Here is a 23310-nt window from a genome sequence, read left to right as displayed (position 1 = left end):
AATCGTGCAATTATTTAAAATAAAAGTTACCTTATAGCTAATAAAAGATTTTTTTCCTTTCAACCCCTAAAAACCACAAAGGTGGATTGACAAAAATGATAAAAAATTACTTTACTTAAAAGCTTGGAATGCTTTAACGGTGCAATTATTTAAAATAAAAAATTCCTCATTACTTATGAAAGAATTTGTACTTATCTCATAACACTTTTCAACCCTTATAAATCACGTCTGTGCTAAAAAAATGATAAAAAATTACGTTTTAAATCTTGGAATGCTATAATTGTGCAATAATTTAAAATAAAAATTCCCTTATATTGTTTATGAAAGAATATTTTACTTTTGCCATTTTCAACTTTTATAAACTACCCTTTTACCAATATTAATGTAAAATATTTTTATTATAATCGATTTTTAAATATAATCAATCGTAAAAAAAGTGTTATATAACATATAATATATAAAAATGAGAAAGCCTATTTTGCTCCGAAAAAATGTCATTGTTTTTTTTACCATAACTCGGTTAATTTTGAAGCTACAGTATCCTACAAAAAAGCAGTTTAGAGATAATTTCAAGAGCTGTAAGATCGTTTGCATATAAAACCTTTTAAGTATTTCGTCTTTTAAAGGGAAAGGATCGAAGGGCTCGAGACAGGTCGTTTTTTCACTAAAATGATACTTCAAGCGGCGATATCTCCTTTATTTTTTATGCTATAGGAATAAAAATAGCAAAATATTTGTTGAAAAAAGCTACATTTTTGTGGTCTATCATTTTTTACGTATTTTTTATAGCTTCAGAGATATTATATAAATAAGGCAATTTTTTTTAATAATGAAAAATACGTTTTCAACTTTTACCGTACGTTATTAAAAAAATACGCATTCTAAACCGGTGTAACTTCAGGATCGTATGAAAAACACTAAAACAAAACTAATTGTAAAGGGTCTACGATTAATTTTAATTCTGATGGAAATGGTACAGCGTTTACTGCTCATTTTTCCTTAAAAAATATGAGCAACCCGTCTGTTGTTGATGTTAACTCCTTCATTTTTGCTCTAATTAATTTTTATACTAATTTTGAAGGTCTTTTTGAGTACTACAAAAAACTCCCGGAGCGTTATACACGTAAAATTAATCCTTTTTCCATTATTCGACGTTGAATACATCGATTCGAGTATTCCCCCAAAACGAGTCCCCTTCCACTAACCATATTTCGTTTTGTATAGGACGTACAACACTTTTTAAAAAAATAAGCTACATTTTTGTTCATTACACTTTTTTAAATAAAATGCGTAGTTTTTGAGTTTTTTCCGAAAAATACATTGAAAAAGTGTTTTTTTCACTCAAAAATCCAAGTTTTCGATCGTGAATAACTAAAAAAACTATTGATTTTTCGAAAAAATTCTTTTTATTTATATATTTTTTGCACAAAATTTGATTCTCTATCGATTTCCAGCGCTATGCCACTAATCTTCATTGATCTTTTCTCTAACTATCTGCCAAATTTTAAGTCGATCAGTTCAGTTTCAAATAATTCGGAGCTTCAATGACTACTAATTAATTCATATTAAAAGTAGTTGCAGACTTCAGCGACTGCTAGTGAAAATGTTGACTTCCATGTTCCCTTGAATAAAAATTAATACTTGTCGCTAATTTAATTATTTCAAATATAGGCATGGGCGTAGCTAGGATTTTTGCTAAGGGTGGGACCCAGGGCTGCAAGCTCTATGGAAGCCTCTAAAAAAACACGCACTTCAAAACCTAAATACTTTTTCATGCTAAAAAAAAAGGTCACGCAATCAGCGATCTACCGATATAAAATTTCAAAACCTAAACACTTTTTGAAACTTGCAGCATGCAGCAACAATTAGGGGCGAGTCGCGACCCCTCCCTGCCCGCCTGGCAACGCCCATGAATATAGGTACTTTTACATTTATTTATTGATCTTTATTATTACCACATTTAAATGAGGAAGAATTATATTCATATATAATCTAATAATTTATGATTCAATTTACTACCATTTCTTAGAAAAACGATTAATTAATAATTAAATATTTATTAACAATTAATCCAATTACATTAGAAATGCATTACGGTCCACTAGAATTACATAGAAGATAATCTTCGGAAATTATTATCTCTCTATAGGTACCTATAGGTACCGACTAGTCTTATATATTATTTCCTTTAACAAATAACAATCAGAAAAACTGTCTATTCAGTTCTACATTCATATAATCGCAACTTTTAGAAGGTTCGTAATGTACAAAATTTTCCATCGAGAAGGAGGTAACTAGCCTTTTATTTTGTACTTAAAAAAATTTCCCATAAATGTTTAGAGTACTCTGAAAGCTCGTATGTACAAGAAACCCTGTATGTATTTTATTTTTAAATGAATAATTTTTTAATACAACTGGGTACATCCATCTAGTGATACACTGATTTAATAATATAATTCTACAGCGATCTCCTTTTTTAAGTTATCAAACTGCTAGTGCCATCTTTTAAATTATTGCCGAAATTTGTAACCCAGAATCCTGCTCGCCCCTTCCATCCAATTCTTGACAGATATCAGACAACAGACAACATGCCGGTAAAAGTTCAATCAGAATTGGAAGCCGGTCGGCGCATGGCAATTAGAATGTAATTTACAAGTAAATGCTGGGTGGCGGTGTGGTGTGGTGTGGTAGTTGATTCACGTGTGACAATTTTTAGTTTGAAAACAAATCTTCGGCAAAGGAGGGTTGCTAATGAACGAAGAATAAATCAAAACAAAATTTTGATTGTCCAGCTATCGTACCCAGTTGAAATCGCCACCATTTCTTTTGTAACTTGTTAGTAATTTGGAAAAATATGTATACTTTCCCCTTATAACCTAAAAACTCAAGGTGGTTCCTATGAAGTAAAAAAATTGAATAAATATATCAGATAACTATTGGATGTGGTGTATTTATGGTGTATTGAAGTGAGATCTATAGTTCAACAATATTTTTGGTGTATGAAATGTAAAAAATTTGAAGTTGTGTTACTTTCCATTTTATAACCTAAAAGGCATGTTGCATCTCTTTATGTAAATTGTTGTTCTAAGAATTCCCTACATTCCTCGGATTAAGTGCAGTTTTGATCTACAGTGCAGCAGTGTTTTTTGTGGACATAATCTTGATTATTATGAATAGTTTTGATTTGTGAATGCTATAACCACCCATTATGGAGCTACAAATGTGTTTGGAGAAGGAGCAGTTCTCCAGTTTAAACTCTCATCAATACTCAGTAAGCTTTTCACTTTAATATATTTTATAAGTACCTAATTAATTTATAATTTTCAGTACAATTACACTAATGATTCTACTAATAATATGGATTCTATACAAAGTCTTTCTGTGAGTGATATGTATGCATGGGAAATGGAAAATGAAAAAGAGTAAGTAGCATCTCCTGTGTGTTTTATATTTAATATGCTTATGTTTCATTTTTTAAGGATAAACGGTGACTTGGCTTTAATCCCTGAATTGAGCGATAATTCTCGTGAGTCGATGAACAAAATTATTGATTCCCCTCCAACGGTAGATTTACATAGGTTGATGAATGAATTACAGGACTTTATTAGCATCGATGTAAGCAAATTTGATATTTATATCATTACTTCAAGGGGTGGTGTCAAATAAAAGAGTTATATTTATCCTTTTACAATTTTTAGCCGGTTAGCATGTTGCCTATTGAGGATAATTTTATGCATCCATTACACGAAAACAATGATAGTCTCATTCAACAAGAACACCCACATATGGGAGATCCTTTTAATATATCAACAAGTAGCACATTTGATTTAACAAAATACTTAACGGAGGAAGAGCCCAAACCTCAACTAATATCCGAACAAATTAATATCGCAGAGAGAAAACCTAGAGCGGGAGTTAAAAAAATTGACCTAAAAGCTCAAAAATATATCGTAAATAATGATGGCGAAGATAACAGTGACCCAGAAGAAGAAGAAGAAGAAGGAACACACTCCTTAATTCAGGATACGCCAGTCCTCGAGGCTTGTGACCTTTATAGTTTACTCGAGCAGTTTGAGGCAACAGAAATGCCAGATTTACCATCAGTTTTCATGGAAGATAATGTTAATTTGACTACTAGTAGTGGACGTATTGTTATTAAAAAAGAAAAAAGTGACGACGCCTTCTTAAAACAAGATGGTATATGTTTATCAAATATAACCAAAATCGAAAAATTAGATGAGGAAGTAAAAGTTGATGTAGAAAAGGTAAAATCTGAACCCACTATTTTTATAAAAAATGAAGCCAAGACGGAACTGGTTGCTGCAGAAGACATAAATGGTGAGTTAAATAAAATTTATAAACTAACTTTGTATGAAAATGTGTAAAAAGTATTTTTTTGCCAAGTACCAAGTAGGTATGAACAATGCATTCCAACATTTATTTATTTGATGTAGAGATTGTTCAAGGAGTCCAGCTACTTTACCAAAAATTTACCTGATAGGCTTCTTTCTGGGAATACTGTAATCCTAATAAAATACTGTGGTAAATTCTTAGAAAACAGTATTTGACAGTTATGTGCTTTATCTGTTTTCAAGTTTAATAGCTATAATATCGATTGTTAATGTTAATTTAATTCAAAAATCCAAATATTTTTGTTTATTTTTCATTAACTTGCTATTATTATTCCTTAAAAAGGAAGTTCTAATAATATGCTATTACACATTAAATAGAAAAATATCTACCATTAAAGGAATTAATATAAATACCAATAAATTACTACCTTACAATTTGGATGGGAATAGCCTTTTAATGTTTTATTTGAATTATTTGTCTCTGTACCCCTCTTGGGGTGTACCTAACTGCTTAAAGTGCCATTAATTTTATGAGGGTCTATTGTTTAGCAGGTTGTAACACCCTCTGTTATCCCATAAAAGTTTGTCTGAATATCCAGGCCAAATCCTAAGACATTATATTGCTTATTTTATTATAAATGCATTACACAGAAATTATATCCTTGAAATCATTGCTGATAGTACAAATTTACTTTTTCATTCCATAAATCGGAAATATATAATAAATTATTTTTTTTAACAAATATAATACTTATTGGTAAGATTTGTTAACAAATTTTGCCTTTTGTGAAAGATATCCAAATTTTGTTCATTGTTAAGTAATTCAAGTAACCACATTCTCTGAATTTTTTTATCAAATAATTATTTATGATAAAAGAGAACTCAAGATTAAACTTTTTTATATCAATTTCTCCATTCATATGCATGAAATGAAAGATAAGAACTTAAAATTTAATGCAGATTTCTGATTGGTAAATAAAAAATACCTATGGTCTTTTTTTATCATTATGCAACAAAACTAGAATACAAGAATATAAACAGTTCCTGATAGTAATTTATGCAACTGAAATTAAAAGAAATGAAAATATTTGTTATAAATTATTTAATTGTAATTTATCATTTTGTAGCCACATTCAAACAAATTAAAGATATACCACACCACCCCATAAAAACTGAAGACAAAACACCCATAGAGGTGACACCAATAACACATCAAACCGTAACACCCTCACTTGAAAATCGCAAGAATCAGACAAATCGGTCACAAGAAACTGTTTCTCATAATACGATTAATACTTTATACCCAGTCCAAGATTCGACTACCTCTTCAACAGAATCTGTGCATGTCCAGAACAGAAAGGTACTCAACGAATTACCTCAAGATCTCATTTCTCGTATTAAAGAGTCCAGAAAACGTAAAACGATAGCCGTGATACCACCGATTCCTAATAAAAAACGCGGAGGTCCGAAGGTGCAGGAAAACACTATCCAAGTCATTCCAAATAAGTCACTAAAGGTAGAAACAGTAAATAGCATTAGTTTAGACCATGATTATTGCTCCAAGCCTTACCACGAACAGCCTAAAAGAGAACAGACTTTCACTACTATAGAAGACGATGAACGTGCTATAATGATGAAACAGCCAATGGTTAAAAATGCCGATGGAAAATTAATGGTTTCTCTGTTAAAGGTACGCTGTTGTCCCCGGGAATTTAACGTTGGTCTCAAATATTGTTTATTTTTACTAATATTTTAGGTGAACACTATACACGGTAACGATATGTGCCAAAAGAAGAAATTAGATATCGAGGAGTACAAAAAACGAAGGGAAGGCAAGATAAAACTCCAAGGTTCTCAAAATAATTCGGCGAGCAGCAGTTCTTGCAGTTCCCCCGTACCAGAAGACGAAAACACGAGAATTTTGAAGCATCAAGAGAAATTGATGAGGATGGCCATGGAGGTGTTAAACACACGTCCCAAATCAGAAAAGAAACAGAACCCAAGTCTGCCAGTGGTACCTCCTACTGAAACTCAGATACCTTCCGATATAGAGAAAAAGACGTTTGTGAGCATCGGTGTCAACACCGAATTTAAAATATATAAAAATCTAGATCCCGTCACACCTGTTCAGCAGTTAGAAGAGATCAAACCTCTCTTGGAAAAGGCTAGCGACAAATTTAATTGCAATTCTCTCATAACATCCCTGATAGAAAACATACCGAAAGTTATAAATAATAGTTTGGATGTTGACGTAAAGAAAACGAGTTCCAGCACTGAACATGGCGAGGACAAGACGATAGTTTACTTACCTAAAAATAGAATACCCATAAAGACTAACACCGTTGAAGTTCAGACAAATATCTCCCTTATTCAACAAACAAAAGAGAGCAGATATAGGAGAAGGAGAGACTCCTCCAGCAGCTCTTCCTCCAGCACAAGTAAAAATAGTAAACGATCCTCTCACTACAGCAGGTACACGTTGGCGGATATGATGTGCTTTTCTTATAACTTAATGTTATTTTTGTTTTTAGGAGGCGCAAGAATTCAGATTGCTCCTGTAGTAGTTCTAAGAGTTCTAAAAGCTCCTACTACACCTCGAGGTGAGAAACACGTGTTTAACGGTTAGTCATTGAGAAAAATATTCATATTTATTTTTAGGTCACGTTCTAGATCGAGGTCCAGGTCCCGAACCCCTCCGAGGTACGCCCACTGGGAACAGGAACGGTTCCGGGAAGTGGAAGAACGTCGTGTTGTGTACGTCGGTCGTATCTCTAGTAATACCACCAGAGAACAACTAAGAGAGCGATTTGAGCGGTTCGGTCCGATAACCAACATCAGCCTGCATTTCCGGGACCATGGGTACTTGTAAGACTTGTTATTTAATTCACTTTTGTGTTATACTCAAGCTGAATTATTTAAAGAAGTCGACGTAAGAGAAACGGCATGTCGAATGCAACTACAGTAGGCCTCTCGTATCCGCAGATGTGGTATAGTAACTTCACGAAACAATTATACATCTGTTCAAACTTACAGAACTTGTCGAAATGTGTTTATTTGGTTGACAAGTGAGCAAAGAAATTGTTTGTGATAAGGGGCCAGCAACATTTCATTTAGTATCTTGGTTTCAACCATTTTATCATTAAAAGTTACATTATGGTCAAATTGAAGTAATTAAGAAATAATCCATTTTTGTGGATGTTTAAATATACAGGGTGTTCAAGAAATTGTGGGCAATCTTTCAGATGTGGTAGAACTTGCAGTCATCGAATATTTATACAAGGTATAGCAAAAGTACCGGAATGGCAGAATAACTCGGCGGGAGAGCATTTTAGAGAAAAATGTTAAATACAAAAGTTTCAGGATTTCTCCCTGGCTATCAGATGGTGACCTTGACATTGACTTTTGTACTTAACATTTTTCTCTAAAATGCTCTCCCGCCGAATTATTCTGCCGTTCCTGTATTTTTGTTAGTTTGACCTTGTGGGGGCCCCAAGGTCAAAAGGTAGGGGTCATATCTGAAAGTAAAATTTTCTACTCTTTTCATTTCTGGGGTCAAAAGTATAAGGTTCCATTTGAAAAATCACATTTGACCTTGAAATGATCTTCAAGGATAGCCAGGGAGAAATCCTGAAACTTTTGTATGTAACATTTTTCTCTAAAATGCTCTCCCGCCGAGTTATTCTGCCCTTCCCTTACTTTTGCTGTACCCTGTATGTTTTTTTTGTTAGGGCTCATCCAGCTCTTGAGGTTGAGAGTAACAAAAAGCAATTTGGATAATTATTGGATAAAAGTTATTTTATGTGTAGCTATGAATGAACTTTCTGTTAGAAAATTTGTAAACCCGGTGCCAAAGCATTCTTGATAGTCTTAGCCCACAAAAAACTTTATCAGCTTACGGTTTTAACCCTTTCACTGCTCCAGACGTATTTATTCGCTAAAAATTTATAGGGCTTAAACTGCTCCAGACGGATTAATTCGCTTGAATAGTTAAATTGGATCAGGCTGCTCAAACCGTATATATTTGCAACCACGCGCATAGTGACTCGGTTGTTGAATTGGTATGGGGAATTTTTGCGGGTGGAGTTTGTAGCGATTATGACAAATATTTTTATGGAAGGAGGTACTGGTACTGATTGTTCATCTCTCTTTCAGTTTCTATTTAGTACAGCTGTCAATATAGTGTATTTTATTTAAAATAAAATCATAAAATTGATCGTAAATCGTAATTTAACACAACATAATGTAAAACTAAAAGTGGTCTAACTGCTCCAGACGTATATGTTCGCACGCGATAAACTTTTGCGCACGGCGCGGTAGCTACGTTCAGACGTATTGCGCAGTGAAAGGGTTAAGTAATTATCATTATTAAGATTTTCATACTTTTTCCAGGTGTGTTCGTTTAATACTGCTACAACTAACTATTTTTTAAATAAACGCAATTAAAGATGAAGATAAATTAATAAATACATGAAAATAAATACAGTGAAAATCAATTATAACGACATTGCTTTATACGACATATTGGATATAACGACGGAATTTGGAAGTCCCGATTTAATCCTATAGAAATACCATATTGAAAATATCGTTTAATAAGACACCGTTTATGACATTTCCGATTTAGCAACGCGTTTTTATATACATTTACCATAGAATCTGTCGGTTATAACGACCAATATGGCCTTAAAATCAATGCACCGCTCTTCCGCTTGTCCCGCCGGCATCCACGCTTTTAACATCAGTTTGGAACAAATTACGACTTTCTATCACAATGTCGAAGAGAACAGTGTTTAATAAAGAAGAAAAATCACATACAGGGTGTTTGTAAATAAGTGCGAAATATTTTATCGGGTGATTGCCAAGTTATTTTGTGAAAAAAAGTTTAAGTAGGTCGAAATATGCTTCGTTTCCGAGATACAGAGTATTTAAATTTTAATTTATTATTTATTTTTATTACTTATTTCAGAGTTTTAAAGATGTTGACTCGAAATTAGAAAAATGCTTTGATAATTTTTTAGAAATCTGCCATTAATTCTGAATGAAATTGGTTTCTTCAATTTTTTTCGTAGGATGCACCATTTTTGAGGAAACAAATAAAACATATTTTATTGTAGGTTTTGTTAATCTTTTATTTAAAGGTGCAAGTAGAAATATTCGGATCATCTCAAAAAAGGTACATTTATTCCTCCAAAGCATTTTTCAAATTTCGATTTTTGAAACGATTAATAAAAATAAATAAAAAATTAAAATTTAAACACTGTATCTCGGAAACGAAGCATATTTCGACTTATGTTTATAAGAACTTTTTTTCACAAAATAACTTCGGCAACCACCTCCTAAAATATTTCGCACTTATTTAGAAACACCCTGTATAATATAGAGATTAAAAAACTGGGAAACTAATGCAAGCAAGCAAAAGAATGTGGCGTGTCACACTACAATTTCAACAATTTGGAAGGGTAGAAATAAAGCAGTCTTTATTCGTAAACAATTAATTGAAAATGAAGCGCACGAGATCTTTTAAACACATAGCACTACATGTACATACTTACAGTCTTGTATTGTAAATTTCTCATTTTTTCTATAAAAATTTTAAATAAAATATATGCAGGTAATTGCTTATTACGTCTATTGGTTATAACAACCGTAAACAAACGCTCCCTTGAATGTCGTTATAACCGATTTTCACCGTACGTGAAAATAAAAATTGTGGATAAAATCGAATGCAATGTGACAGACAGTATGCAATTACGAGGGTTGCCTTTATTGTTTTTCAAAATATTCTTTATGAAACTCGATACATGTGCTTGAACCAATTTTCGAAGTCCGTTTTCCATTCCTATTGAAGTACTTTTAAAATATGCAGTTTTGCGTTGAAAAACATTGACCTTGTAATTTATTTTTGATGTGCGAGAATAAAAAACGTTATTGGGGCTGTACTGCAGATGACAGTCAATTTGATTTTGGTTCTCAAAAAGTCTTGTCTGAGGCGATGTGTGAGAGTTCGCATTGAACTGGTGGAGAATGATGCGTTTGCGGTGGTTGGTTTCTAACAAAGTAATAGATGTGTACAATTCAGAATTGACCGTCCGACGTTGCACTATTGGTACGGTTATCATATGTTCGGTTTTTCTGAAAAAACAGGCGATCATTTGTTTAGAACAACATTTGTTGGATTTGGCTTATCTTGAAAGACCCATACAGTGGACTGCTGTTTACTTTCGGGCTCATATGTATAGATCCATAATTTGTCACCTGTTACAATATCATAGATGTGTTTTGAAGCACCGCGATCGTATTTCTTGAATATTTCTTTCGATTAATCTAGACTAGGAAATCTAGCCCGAAAATGACTGCATAATTCTTCGGTCAGACTGATTTTTTGTGAGCAGATAGTAAAAATAGTGTAGAGATGTACCGTATCCGCATGCTAAAAAAGGCGGGCGACATTGTTTAAAAGTTGATCAAACATTAGAAATTCGCGATTTTCGACTGTAACTTTTTTTCTGACGGTTCTACAGAGATATACTTTTTTGTTCGTCTTTTAAAGATCTACAAAACGACGTCTCGAGCTTCAGAAAATATCTATCCGGTCAAAAGTTACTTGCAAAAAACCGCCAATTGTGCAATTTTAAATAAACAATAATAAATCTTTATGTTATCACAGAGGCTTCTTCGGATAACTCTCTAGACAATTAATTTATGCGAAAACCGAAATCCGTAAGTGGATTATTTCGTGAGTTATGGCCTTATAAACAAATTAACTAATTAATCATCTGTGCAAATCTGAGCGGTACCCGAAGTCGCGTAAATTTTTTTATTGGTAGAATTAACAGAAAGCTATCGAATTTCTTTTTTTTTCTCAAAAAAATGCATTTTTATAGTGAAGAGAAATTATTTAAAAAATTTCCTTAGTTGCAAAATTAAATATGCACTTTATATATTTTTTTTTTTAGTATTTTATTACATGTACTAAAAGAGCATAAAAAAACTTCAATTTGAAAAAAGATTTGTTAATAAACAGCGTAGTTATGGGCTTTCAAAGTTGACGGTCTATTGTTGAATAAAGTGCGGAGCGGAAAAAAAATATGCACATAATCAGCAGCCAGAGTGCTTTCAGTACAGTAAATATTAATTGTACAGGCAAGAGAGAAGTCACATAAAACAATTTTCGAAACTCAGCTGGGCGAAGTGAGTACCTAATTTATTTGCATACGTAAAATAACATGATAAAAAAAATGGTATTAATGGAAAAATAAGTTTTTACTACTTATTAAAAAATAATTAAAAATACATATGAATATTGAGCAATTTACGAATGACATCATTTATTCCTGCCAAGATTGAGAATGCCAGGAAATATCAAGATGATTTTAGTAGAACTGTAAATTAATTTTGGGAGATGTTTTTGTAAATTCAAGGCTTTATTGTAAAAAATTGTGTACATTATTATTTTTCAAAGTATTGTCCATCGCTAACCACTGCTTTTTCCCAACAATTCTGGCAGCATATGGATTCCATGTCGATAGAACTATTCATCGTTTGATCCATCAGTCGATCAAATTTTTAGTATCTTCATGTTCCATTGATCGGAACAAGTAGTAATCCGATGAAGCAATATCTGGTGAATGTGCCGGGAGCTAAAACATGTGGTCAAGCGTTGTTATGTTGAAAAATAACTTTATCGTGCCTTTGCTCGAATTGGGGCCATTTTTCCTTCAATGCATGGCTCAAACGCATCAATTGTGTTTTATAGCGTTCACCAGTGATGGTTTCATTTGGTTGAAGCGGCTCATAGTACACAACACCAAGTTGGTTCCACCAAATACAGACCATGAGCTTCGAACCATAAATATCCTGCCTTGCTGTCAATGTTGATGCATAACTACGACGATTTTCTATACTTAGGATTATTATGATGCAAAATCCCGTTTCTTTTTTGCCGTTGAAGTAATTGTTCACACGTGAAAAATCAGCATACAACATCTCTCAGTTTCAATTTAATGACACCCAATTTCCTTGCTTTTGAATCATATGGAGTGCATTTAAACGTTTGGAAACTGTTGTTCGATCAACAGTAAATGATTCAGCAAGTTCATCTTGCAATTGACATGGATCTTCGAACTTTTTCGGTTGATTGGGGCATTCTTTGTCAACTGTATCGAAATCACCACTTCTAAAACTACGATACCAATACTGACATGTTTTTATTCATGAAGTATGTTTACAGTAAGTTTCCAACAGCTTCTCTGACTTTCAGCAGCACTTTTCTTTGAATTAAACAGGAAAAGTGCTGCAAATGGTGGCTCGTAATTTAACATCTTCGGAGTTGAAAAAAAAATATGTTGTTTACACTTCTGCAAAATGACACATAATAAAAAGTAAAGTCTAATAACAGAGCTTTGACATAAATATAGCTGCAGAAGTGTCCAATGCGATATAAGTTACGCCATCCCTCAAAATTAATTCACAGTCCTAGTACAATTTTTAATCAACGAACTTGTGGAAAACAACTATTCTTCAGATCACATGCTTTGTCCACCATAGAATTACCAATTAATTATTCCTGGACAGAGTATGTAGCTCGCAGTGAAGTGGTTTTCATAGCACCTACAAATAAGTAGGGGTTAGTGGATTACTCTTTGACAATAGTACAAAGTAATTGAATAGCAGTAACGCTCAAATAATTTATAGGTTATATCTCACTTACATGACTGCACAATATCGAAAATTTTTTATAAAATGAATAATTCAGCTGTATTATTACTCAAATTCATAATTAATTTTCAGAAAAAAGTTTATATAAAATAGTGGCCTTTTTTATGTACAGGGTGACTGATATATCATGGGAAGAGTGTCTTTCTTGAAAACAACTGAAGCTAATTAAATTGTGAAAACGATGTTATATTTTCAGTAGCTGTCACTTAAATGTAAGATAAAAGTTAGACAAGGTGATTAGTTGTTATTCGGCCAAATATCACCAATAAATTCTACAGTAAAAATTAAACGGGCTAATTCAAATAAAATGTCAAAAAACTGCTTCATTTTTTAGATGCAGGATGTTGAAGTTAAAAAAATTTAAACTATTTTCGGGCATATTCCGGAAACTTTTTTTTCTAACTTGAAATGAACGATATTGATGCAAGCCTCCATCAGATTTATGTAAATATAAAAAAAAACTTAATTTTGAAGTGCTTTTATATCTGCGGAAGGTGGATACGGTGCGTCTATTGTACTATTAAAAATTCGACAGCGTCGTAGAAATATGGGTTATATATCTCAACATTGGTTCTCTTTTCAGAGACAATTATGGATTTGTCACGTTCGCAAATCAGTATGATGCCTTCGAGGCGATAGAACATGCTAACGATGATCCATACCATCCCAAGTACGACTTGAGTTTTGGTGGTCGCAGGCAGTTCTGTATAACGTCTTATTCCGATCTGGGTAAGTTAATTAGGTATTAAAGTAAGAACTCTTATTTTTTAATTTTTATTGATCCGTTGGCTAAACTGTAAAATCCTTACCTTTAGACAATATGCGAGATGAAACCACTTACTACCCTGTCCCCGCGGTGGAGGATTCTTTCGATGCGCTGTTGAAGGAAGCACAGGAGAAGCTGCGCCGTCGCAAATTTTGACGTTTGTTAAAGACACCCCAAGTTTTAGACCAAATTATGCATTTCCGTTTCCCCATAAGAACAGAATCACCGTTTGAGTTCCTTATTTATTTTTGTACATATTTGATAATAATTTATTCGCGATTTAGTTAAGGATGGCAGATTCCCTTGGAGTATACGGCAGTGAAATTTCGCAGGAAATTTTGGGCGTGCTCGGGAACAGGAGTTTTCTCCGAGTACTAGTACGGGTAAGAAAAATCTGAATCTTTGTTGTATATATTATTACCTATATATTATGCAAGTTATTTAATTGGTTATTGGTAGGATAGATTAGTATGTATCGCCTAAAATTCATATTTTTGTTTGAATGGCCAATTTTGTATTGTACATAATTGTAATGAAGAAACATTGGATGTAAATGCGGCTTGCAGTTCTTACTTTTTGCTTTTATTCATGAAATAGTTTTATGTGAAAATGTGGCAGCTACATTACTATTTTCAAGTTTTGTTACTTACAATTAGAGTTGTAAATTTATAAAATTATATAACATAACCTAATTACTGTTGGTTGTCAAAATTATGTCCTACAGCTGTCAAAATTAATAGTACCAACTGTTAATTTGCAATGCCAACTGTAATTTTATATTGAATTGTAATTGTTTCAGTGAACAGCTAGCTATTAGTTATGAAATAAAGCAAAATACTGAAATAAATTGTCCACACATGTTGGTAGGTTATATATAACTTTATGAAATAACAAATGTTTCTTCATGTATGTGTTTTCAACACTTCATTATTAAAATTGTGATACTTGAATTAACTTTTTGTACATTCTCAGCATTTCTTTATTGTATGATATCATATCGAGTTCTTTAATTTTTTGTAAGTAATTATCATATATATATTAATAACAAATCATTTTTTGTAAGTTTCAGTAGTTTCTCGTCAGATGATATTTAAAACAGTTCTTCCGTATATACTTTTAGGACGTTTTAATAACATTTGAATTCACCTTTACCTATTTCGTTTATTCCTTTCATCCACTTATTACTCATGACTTACGTTTGAATTTTTTCTACATCCAGCATTATTTTATTTCCGAGTAAAGTTTTTGTATATTTAATTTTTGGAAATATTTCAATACAAAGTAAAAATCTAATTTTTTACCATTTTCTTTGTATAATGGCTTTGCATAAGTATTTTTATAGATACATGCAATAAAGCTGTTTAAAATCTTAAGCTTGCACAAGCCCTTATGCTTATTAATTTAATGAAAATTAGAGGCAAAATTTTGTATGTGCCATCGCTAGGTCAGTTAAGTTTAGGAGAAGTGAGAAGTCATGACAAATTAATTCTTTACTCTAAATATTACGAGATTATTTGTAAGTCTACGTGTTGAGAGTACAGCTAAAGGGGAAGTGGCATTTTTTTGTATATATAGAACTTAACCAGGTTTCTCTTAACTTAGCGTCATGGGAACCAATATTTTGTTTATAATTTTTGCAGCAATTATAGGTATTTATTTCCCCGACAGAGCTGTGTATTTTGTATTGAATTATTTTTGTTAAAAGCTGAATAAACGTATTAACAGAAAATGGGTAGTTTCATTCAGAATGTAACTGAACTAAAATTCATATTGCTATTGTTTAACATTTTTTCCCGAATAAATTTGTAGACTTATTTTACATTTAAAAAATAACTACTCCAAATAGAATGGAAAACAACATTTTTATTAGAAACATCAACTGAAATTAATACATTTATCAAATTTTTATAATATTCAGTGGTGTTGATATTCTAGCGTTACATCTTCCACCATCTCTGCCGCTGGTTAATACATTTATCTATCAACTCGGCTAATTTTTGCTAACGATTAGTTAAATCATTTTTTCAAGTTTTATTGACCTACATTAAACATTTTAAAAAATATTCAAATAAGTATAATTTATGTGTATCTTGAAAGTGAAGCATTCTATAACATATATTCATATGCTTTTTCTAAGTGTTCTATCGCCAGGTGAAGTTTGGAATGTGCAATTCAGGACACCTTGTATAGATATCTATAATTTTTCTGGACTAACAATCAATAAATCGGACCCACATTACCTGCAAAGAACATATTTAATTTTTTTTAAATTATACTACAACGGATTCCTAGTCAAATATAAGTGCGGGAAACAAAGAATCAGCTGCACATTATTCTCTCGCCATCTATCAATCATCTACAACCACTAACCATCGATTAAATAACTACAAATTATATAAGCAAGGGTAAATGAAAACGACCTTCTTGATTTATATGTTTTGTGGAGAACGATCAACTCCTTGACGAACGAAAATTAAAAATTTTTCACCAACTTTGAGGCAATTTCAGATGTAGGTGAATTAGCCTAGATCTACCTATTTTGAGTCCATGAATCTGTGGTCTTCCGTTGCAAGGGGCAGGGGGGCAGCTGCTCTCCCCTAGAAATCGAATCGCTGCCTGCTACAGTTAGCTCGAGCAAATAAAAATGCAGAGGTGGCAAAAGTGAACCACAGTATTTTTTTTATTGAAAATATTAAGTCTTCAACTTCAATCTCTGTAAGAATGGACGCTGTAGCACTTAAATAGCACCCTGTGGAATTTTTTGAAAAAAATTATCTCGGCTATTCGCGTAAAAATGCCAGCAATCGATTCCTGCAATAGACATTATCGAGAAATGAAAATCGAAAAAGATATACAAGAAAAACGCGACCAAAAAATTTTTACTTTTTTCAAAATCATCTTTGGACACTTGAAATGAATATTATGTTATGTTATGTTATTATGTTATCACTCTTTTTTACCATGAAAGTACAACTCTTAAGGAAAAAAAATGAGGCCTGATTCATTTCTCTACGACTATTTGTCGAGCAAGAAGAGCCGATTTTTGAGATGATCCTTTTTTCGAAAAATCGTTAAAACGAAAAATTTTTAATATTTTTTGATTTGAAAAAAAGGCACTTTTGCTTGCCGTGCTACATTCACAGCAAAAAAACAAAAAAAGTCGATTTTTGACGGTTTTTTCGATATATCTCGAAAACTAATATAACAATCGATATATTTAAAAATACCCATCGAAAGATTTTTTTACAGCTACAACTTTCTCATTTAACTTTTTTTGACTAGAGTTCAAGGTTTTTTTATTAGCGAAAAACCGTCTTTTTGACTTATGAATTTTTTACGTTAACTTCGCCGTTTATGCGCCACAGAAAAACATTATCTTTCTTAGAATTTTTTTCCTATATCCATGTTTTTTGTTTCCAGGTGGTATATTTTGTAACCTCTTATTCTACCTATTGATTGGACTATAAAGCTATATGTAACGCACCAATTTTATATATTTCATAATTTTCGTTGAATATCTTTATTTTTTTAGTTATTCATATTTTTCTTGTTTTATTAAAAATATTTAAAAAAAAATTAATTCACAGTACCTATTTCTACCTATAATTTATATTTCTCCCATCTTCTCTCTCATCTTGCCCTCCCATAGCCCATTGGCTGGCGACGCCCTTGTTCCGTTGTACACGTTATTCTGGGACACCCTGTATGCTTCGGCCTCTTAATAATTGCTTCTAGCCTCATTTAAATTTAATCAACCATTAAATATTTTTTCAAAAATTGATATAGGCTGAAAGCTTTCTGAAAGTGATGAGAAATATTTGAAAATAGTTATAGACAACGCTAAAATGTTTGCATGATTCTTGAGGAATATCATATCTAGTGCCTGCTAGATGGCAGAATGATCCACACCCCACACCATTAAAACTGTTCCAAAACAGCTGTTAATTTGCAATTTTTGATGAAATGTAGTTTGTGTTAAAAAAGTGATCATTGATCCATTTTTTATTATTTCTCTCGATGTAAGTTCAATAGACAAATATTTTTCTATTTAAGTAAACTATCATTTTTTTATCATAATTTTAACAACTGTAAATTGTGATATATTCGCAAAAATATATATCTTTTTTGACCTTAATCTATAAATAACTAAACCAGAATCTCGATATTTTGGTGCTTTTATTTTTTAATATGGACATAATTGACTTGAGATAGGTTTTAGACTTATGGTCATTTTATAATCTTTAGATTCCTTAAGTGAGGTTATGTTTATAACAGGTAGCTGACCTTATTTGGATTTTGTAAATAAACCCTAATTATTAACTAGGTAATTATTAACTTAAGTAGTTATTAGATAACGTATCTTGACAAACGTAGTTAAATATACTTTAATTAGCCCGTAAAATTTTCTAGGGAATATTTTATAAATTCCATTCAGGTGACTAATTCCTAAAATTTTTGTGGGTGCGTAATGTAGGTAAAGTAAAACTGTTCATCACTTCTATTATACATATTTTTATATTACGTGGCATAAGAATTTGTTTATATTAAACTACTACGCATTAAAAAAATAATAAGCAATGAATAAATAAAAACTAATTGCTTGTCGTACTATTTAGATAGGTATATTTAATAAGTTCCCTTTGACTGCATTTTAATAATCGAATATAATTTATTAGCCCCATGTCGTTTGTAAGTGTAGTGATTTAATACTTTGTAAAACGAAATCCGCAACTTCCTATTTCGAGTCGGTAGTAAACACAGTGTTTTTTTTGGCGCATCGTAGTATACGTATATTCGTATTTCAAATGCGATGCATATAGTGCGTTTCAATACAAGTGAGTTGTTCCTTCAGTTTATTGCGTTCAAGTTTTCGCATGAAGGTAACCCATTCTTAAGAGATAAGCATTATAATGATATACCTAAAAGTATGATATACATAGCTAGTCTACATTGTTATTTTATACTTTTGGTTGGGTAGGAGTATTATTTTTCTATAGAAGTAGCAGGTTTTTTGCTTAAATAATGCGTGATAATTGGTAGAGAGTGCTTTAGACATAAACAAATTACTTTTCCAAAAATTGGAGTTAGTTTAGTATCTAGGTATACAGTTTTTAGCCGGAAGCGAGCCAGAAAGTGTGAAAAAAGGATAAGATACAATGGCCAGTGGTCGTATATATAGCCACTGCATGGACAAACGCACAAGAACTTTTACCGAAATACGAAATATAAGGTGCTATCTATTCATTCATGCGTTGCTTGAAACCAACTATCCACTCCATCTCTTGGCATCTTGTTCACTGTTTTATATTTGAAATAAGATGCAGACATTTTTTATTAAATAGACTAGCGTTATTGAAGGAAAATATGTGATCAAATAACTAAACTAGAATTCGCTATAATTAATTCATGAAAGATTCTTGCATTCACTGGAAGCACCAGCGATTATAGTATGTGGCGGCGCGTTGCATTTCTGATCATTTAATTAACTCATACGTTATTCAATTGTCAAAATGTCCTGTAGCAGAGCTCGTAATTAAATTGGAACGATGATTGCTGCAGATGATATACTGTCATGCCAACTCAATTAGCCGTCCACTGTAGTCACGTGTATCCAGTTTGTTATTAATTATTATTTGCCCAACCTCTACCTTGCAATAAATCAAGCAATCAGTTTATATAGCTAAAGGAAATAAATTAATTAATGGTTTCTTAATCCTTTGATACATTCAAGAATGTTATTTTTTTATCATTTCAGTGTTTCAGTTATTTTATCAATCGGTGTAATGCTCCTATCTCTCAATTATGTGTTCTATTAAATTAACTATATTCTGTACTTTTATCTATTTTTTATAAGATTTTAAATTAATTAACTGTAATTGTTTTAATGATTGTTTTTAATATTTTTTTATTGGATACATTTTGTATGCTTTACAGAAAACTTAAATGTGTTTACGTCCGTAGAAATTAAATAGATAAATAAATAAAGCAATATACCTTTCATTATTTTTAGATGGTTTTCTTTAGGTCGGCTTGAAATATTTTTTCTGACGTGTTCTTATTTATTTATCAAAATAGTGAAGTCGGTAGAAATTTCACACAGATTTTTATTTTATGCCGCAACACCTTTTGTGTAATTTAGGTAAATAAAAAAAATCGTTACGCAAATGAAGGGAAGAGGGGTCGCAGTACCCATTGACCTTCCAGCATTTTCTTGCGCGTGCCTAAGATTTAAGGATACTATTTTTTAGATCTGACATTTCAATATTTTTTTCATTCTTCATTTTGATTTATGGCATGGTTACGAAATATTGTACCTTCTTGAATATATCGAGTGTCCCAAAATTCACGCAAGATATAAATTTTGCGCTATTTGTGCTGTAAAGTGTTGTCAACGAAAAACAAAGATAGCATGACAGCTGACAACAATTCAGGGTTATCAAAAATGGAGTGCTACACGAAAGAACAACGCGTTTTCATTGTTGAGCGATATTTTAAAAATCATGAGGGTTTGGTTGCTACAGTTCGCAATTTTCGTAGAAAATATCGTCGGAATAATGATTTAACCTCGATTGTGAAGAAATTAATTGAAAAATTCAGGGGAGACTGAATCAATTAGAGATCTTAAACACTCTGGTCGTCCTTCGCATAACACAAACCATCGAAGTAGTTCGTGAAAGTGTTGCTGAGAGTCCAGGAATTCGGCACCGTAGTCATGAATTGGATATTTCGAGAGCTCTCTACAGCGTATTCTCACAATAGATTTGGATCTTCATGCTTACAAAGTTCAATTGACTCAAGAATGGAAGTCTACTGACTACACAAAGCGAAAAGAATTCGTTGAATGGATTATGGAATAAGTGGATGCGATGTGGCTCATTTTCATCTTGATCGACAAAATTGTCACACGAGTGATTGTTGAGGCACAAATTCATCAACAACATATCTCTGTTACGGATTTTAGGCTGGAGACATCATCGGACCATTCTTCGAAAATGCGGCTGGTTAGGGAATAACAGTTAATGGTGCTCGCTATTGTAACATGATAATCCAATTTTTTGTGCCTAAATTGCAAGACATGGATGTAGACGACATTCAATTACAGCACGAGTCGTTTCTTAGTCGTATAATTTTCCGTTTTGGTGATCAGGATAGGCTGCTTAGATCAAGCAATTTAACGCCGTTAGACTTTTTTTTGGGCGTTTCCAAGTCTAAGGTTTATGCCAACAAGCCCACGACCACCCATCCTTTGATGGAGGAAATTAAACGCTGTATCAACGAAATTCAGCTGTAGGTATCTATGGAAAACAGCCATGAAAATTTCGACAAAAGAGTGCGCATGTGCCAACAACGCCGTGGAGGCCATTTACCCGATACGCAATTTCATTAATAACCTTATACTGTATACTTTATGAATCAATAAAAAAAATTACAATTTTGGCAAAGTTTTAGTTAAATGATCTCCTAATTTACTTAATCTGTTTTGAGAAACTTTAATAATAACGTAATATTAAGCTCAAGACAAACATAAGGAATTAATATTAAAAATTTATATCAGGTATGTACAACTACTGTCTAAGTAGGTATCCAAGAAAAAATATACCTAGATAATTTTAAGGAATTCGTATTTCAATTTGGTTGTTAGATGTTACGTAGAATTTTCAGTTTTTTTTAATCAAAAATTCATCAAAAGATATATGTCGACCAAAGGTAAAACTTTTACGAAATTTCAGTTTAATCTTAAAAAGTAATAAGTATTAACAGAAACTTTCTTTATTTGTAATTTTAGAAAAAAACGATGATTTCATTATAAAAAGTAAGTGATAAAATAATACTGCATGACTGAATGTTCTCATTTTCTTTTTTTTTTTTGAGGGTCTTGCAAATCCCTCCCGGCAGTTTCTTGGTTTATTCTACAACTCTGATAAGCACATACAAACATCTACGGTACAGATCTGCTGCAGTTGGATTCGAACCATTATAGATTACACGTTATTATATTGCATCAAAGTTATTTCAATATATACCAAATTTATATATGTAAGTAATATTGAAATTAAACTATTACCTTGTGCAAAATAATAAAATAAGAATAACTACTTACCTAATGTTATGGGTGTCAAAATAAGCTTTTGTACTGATTCTATACGAATTAATTTGTTGAAATTTTGAAAGTAACACGTGATTCAAATTATTTACAGGTGGATAAATGTAGGGAATGCATTAATAGTATGTAGCTGCAATGGAGATATTGGATGATTTTGTTATATTTGCTATGTAGTTCAATTTTTTATGTTGTACAATTTTAATGCACCCCTGTTCAGATAACACTAAAATTAAGCTCTGTAGTCTGTTTTTTCACTTGTCTGGTAATTCTAATTAATCCCTGTTTCATACAATACTAAAATAACACCGTACGTCATTCACTCTCAAGTAAAACTACCTTGGTTAAATTTTATAACACCAAAAGACAACTAGGTGGAACACAGTAACGTAATAAATAATTGCATTATTTAAAACTCTTCCATTTTATTGCAGTAAACACACAATAGTCTGTTGTATAATTATGCATAAAACTAAATTGTCACTAGATAGTCTTCAGCGGATAAAGATTTGGATCATTGAATCTGTTACTGATTATATTCCTAGTAATTATATGTTTATCATCATCATTCCTGGTACGTAAAGGAAACCCTGGCTTTCATATGAGGAAAACAGATTTTATTAATTGAAAAGTTTTTACGTGTTTTTAAATTAAATATGAAAGAGGATATCAAACAGATGCCCTTCGCTACTTATTTGGCCTACTCGACTTCTTTTCTTCTTTCTCCGAATTTCTGCCTTTAATTCAGGAATGGCATTCGTTTGAGCAGAATAAACTTTGGACTTTACGAATCCCCACAGAAAAAAGTCGCACGCCATAAGATCGCTTGATCTTAAACAGTTTCTAATTTCAGGAGTCAATAGCGTCCCCCACCACTCAAGAAGTGGATTGGCTTGTGTAATGGCATTTGTGAGAACGTACGTTCCTAGCCAAACCTAGCCTAGCCACCTAGCCAGTAAGCCAGTCACCTCTGTTTTTGCCGGACGCACGTGTTTGTGTTTTGGTTTTTTTTGTGTGGTTTGCAATCAGTTTTCAACATGGTTTTGTCTAAATGGAGTGCCGAGATGCACAATTTGTATTCTTCAGGATCTTCCGTTTCTAATTCTCTTAAGATAAGACTTGATTGGCCCAATGAGGATCTCTTGGCTAGCCATGGTCTGACCCACCATCTTCTTTCAACAGTTGATTCTTCCTCTATTATTTAGAGTATTTCCTATTGTGTTAAAATTAATACTTTTTTCAATTTAGCTCTCAAAGCTTTTTGCGTAACCATTCTACACAACCGTATATACTAGACCATAGATTAAACAAAGATACTAGCCTGGCAGATGGCGGACTGGCCTACGTGTAAACTTCAATTGAATTTTTATTGG

The 23310-nt window shown here is 32.3% G+C and overlaps 2 protein-coding genes across 5 annotated transcripts in view; both read left to right on the top strand.

The window, feature by feature from the left end:
- The first annotated feature begins 2691 nt into the window (after nt 1-2691).
- Nucleotides 2692-15566, top strand: LOC108917692. Of its 2 annotated transcripts, none has more exons than XM_018724427.2 (10): nt 2692-3271; nt 3328-3422; nt 3480-3615; nt 3699-4338; nt 5480-6042; nt 6109-6824; nt 6884-6952; nt 7011-7211; nt 13654-13799; nt 13886-15566. In XM_018724427.2, the coding sequence occupies exons 1-10, from the start codon at nt 3209-3211 to the stop codon at nt 13990-13992; spliced, it is 2736 nt and encodes a 911-aa protein (XP_018579943.1). In that variant the 5' UTR covers nt 2692-3208; the 3' UTR covers nt 13993-15566. The 2 variants fall into 2 exon arrangements, with proteins under 2 accessions (XP_018579943.1, XP_018579942.1); XM_018724426.2 differs by having other exon boundaries at nt 7011-7217.
- A 2198-nt stretch (nt 15567-17764) lies between these two features.
- LOC108917668 (CAP-Gly domain-containing linker protein 1) overlaps nt 17765-23310 on the top strand; it is a 73019-nt gene continuing 67473 nt past the window's right edge. For 2 of the 3 annotated variants that reach the window (XM_023454980.1, XM_023454976.1), the window contains exon 1: nt 17765-17855. The gene's annotated coding sequence lies outside the window, so the exon portion shown is untranslated. Of the gene's footprint in view, nt 17856-18102; nt 18161-23310 lie in introns of those variants that run through there. The other variant, XM_018724390.2, reaches the window with a different exon arrangement.

This window comes from Anoplophora glabripennis, unplaced genomic scaffold, assembly GCF_000390285.2.
Source record: "Anoplophora glabripennis isolate ALB-LARVAE unplaced genomic scaffold, Agla_2.0 scaffold44, whole genome shotgun sequence".
Classification (NCBI taxonomy): Eukaryota; Metazoa; Arthropoda; class Insecta; order Coleoptera; family Cerambycidae; genus Anoplophora; species Anoplophora glabripennis.
The sequence above is the reverse complement of the archived record's forward strand: the minus strand, read 5'-3'. Positions and strand labels throughout refer to the sequence as shown.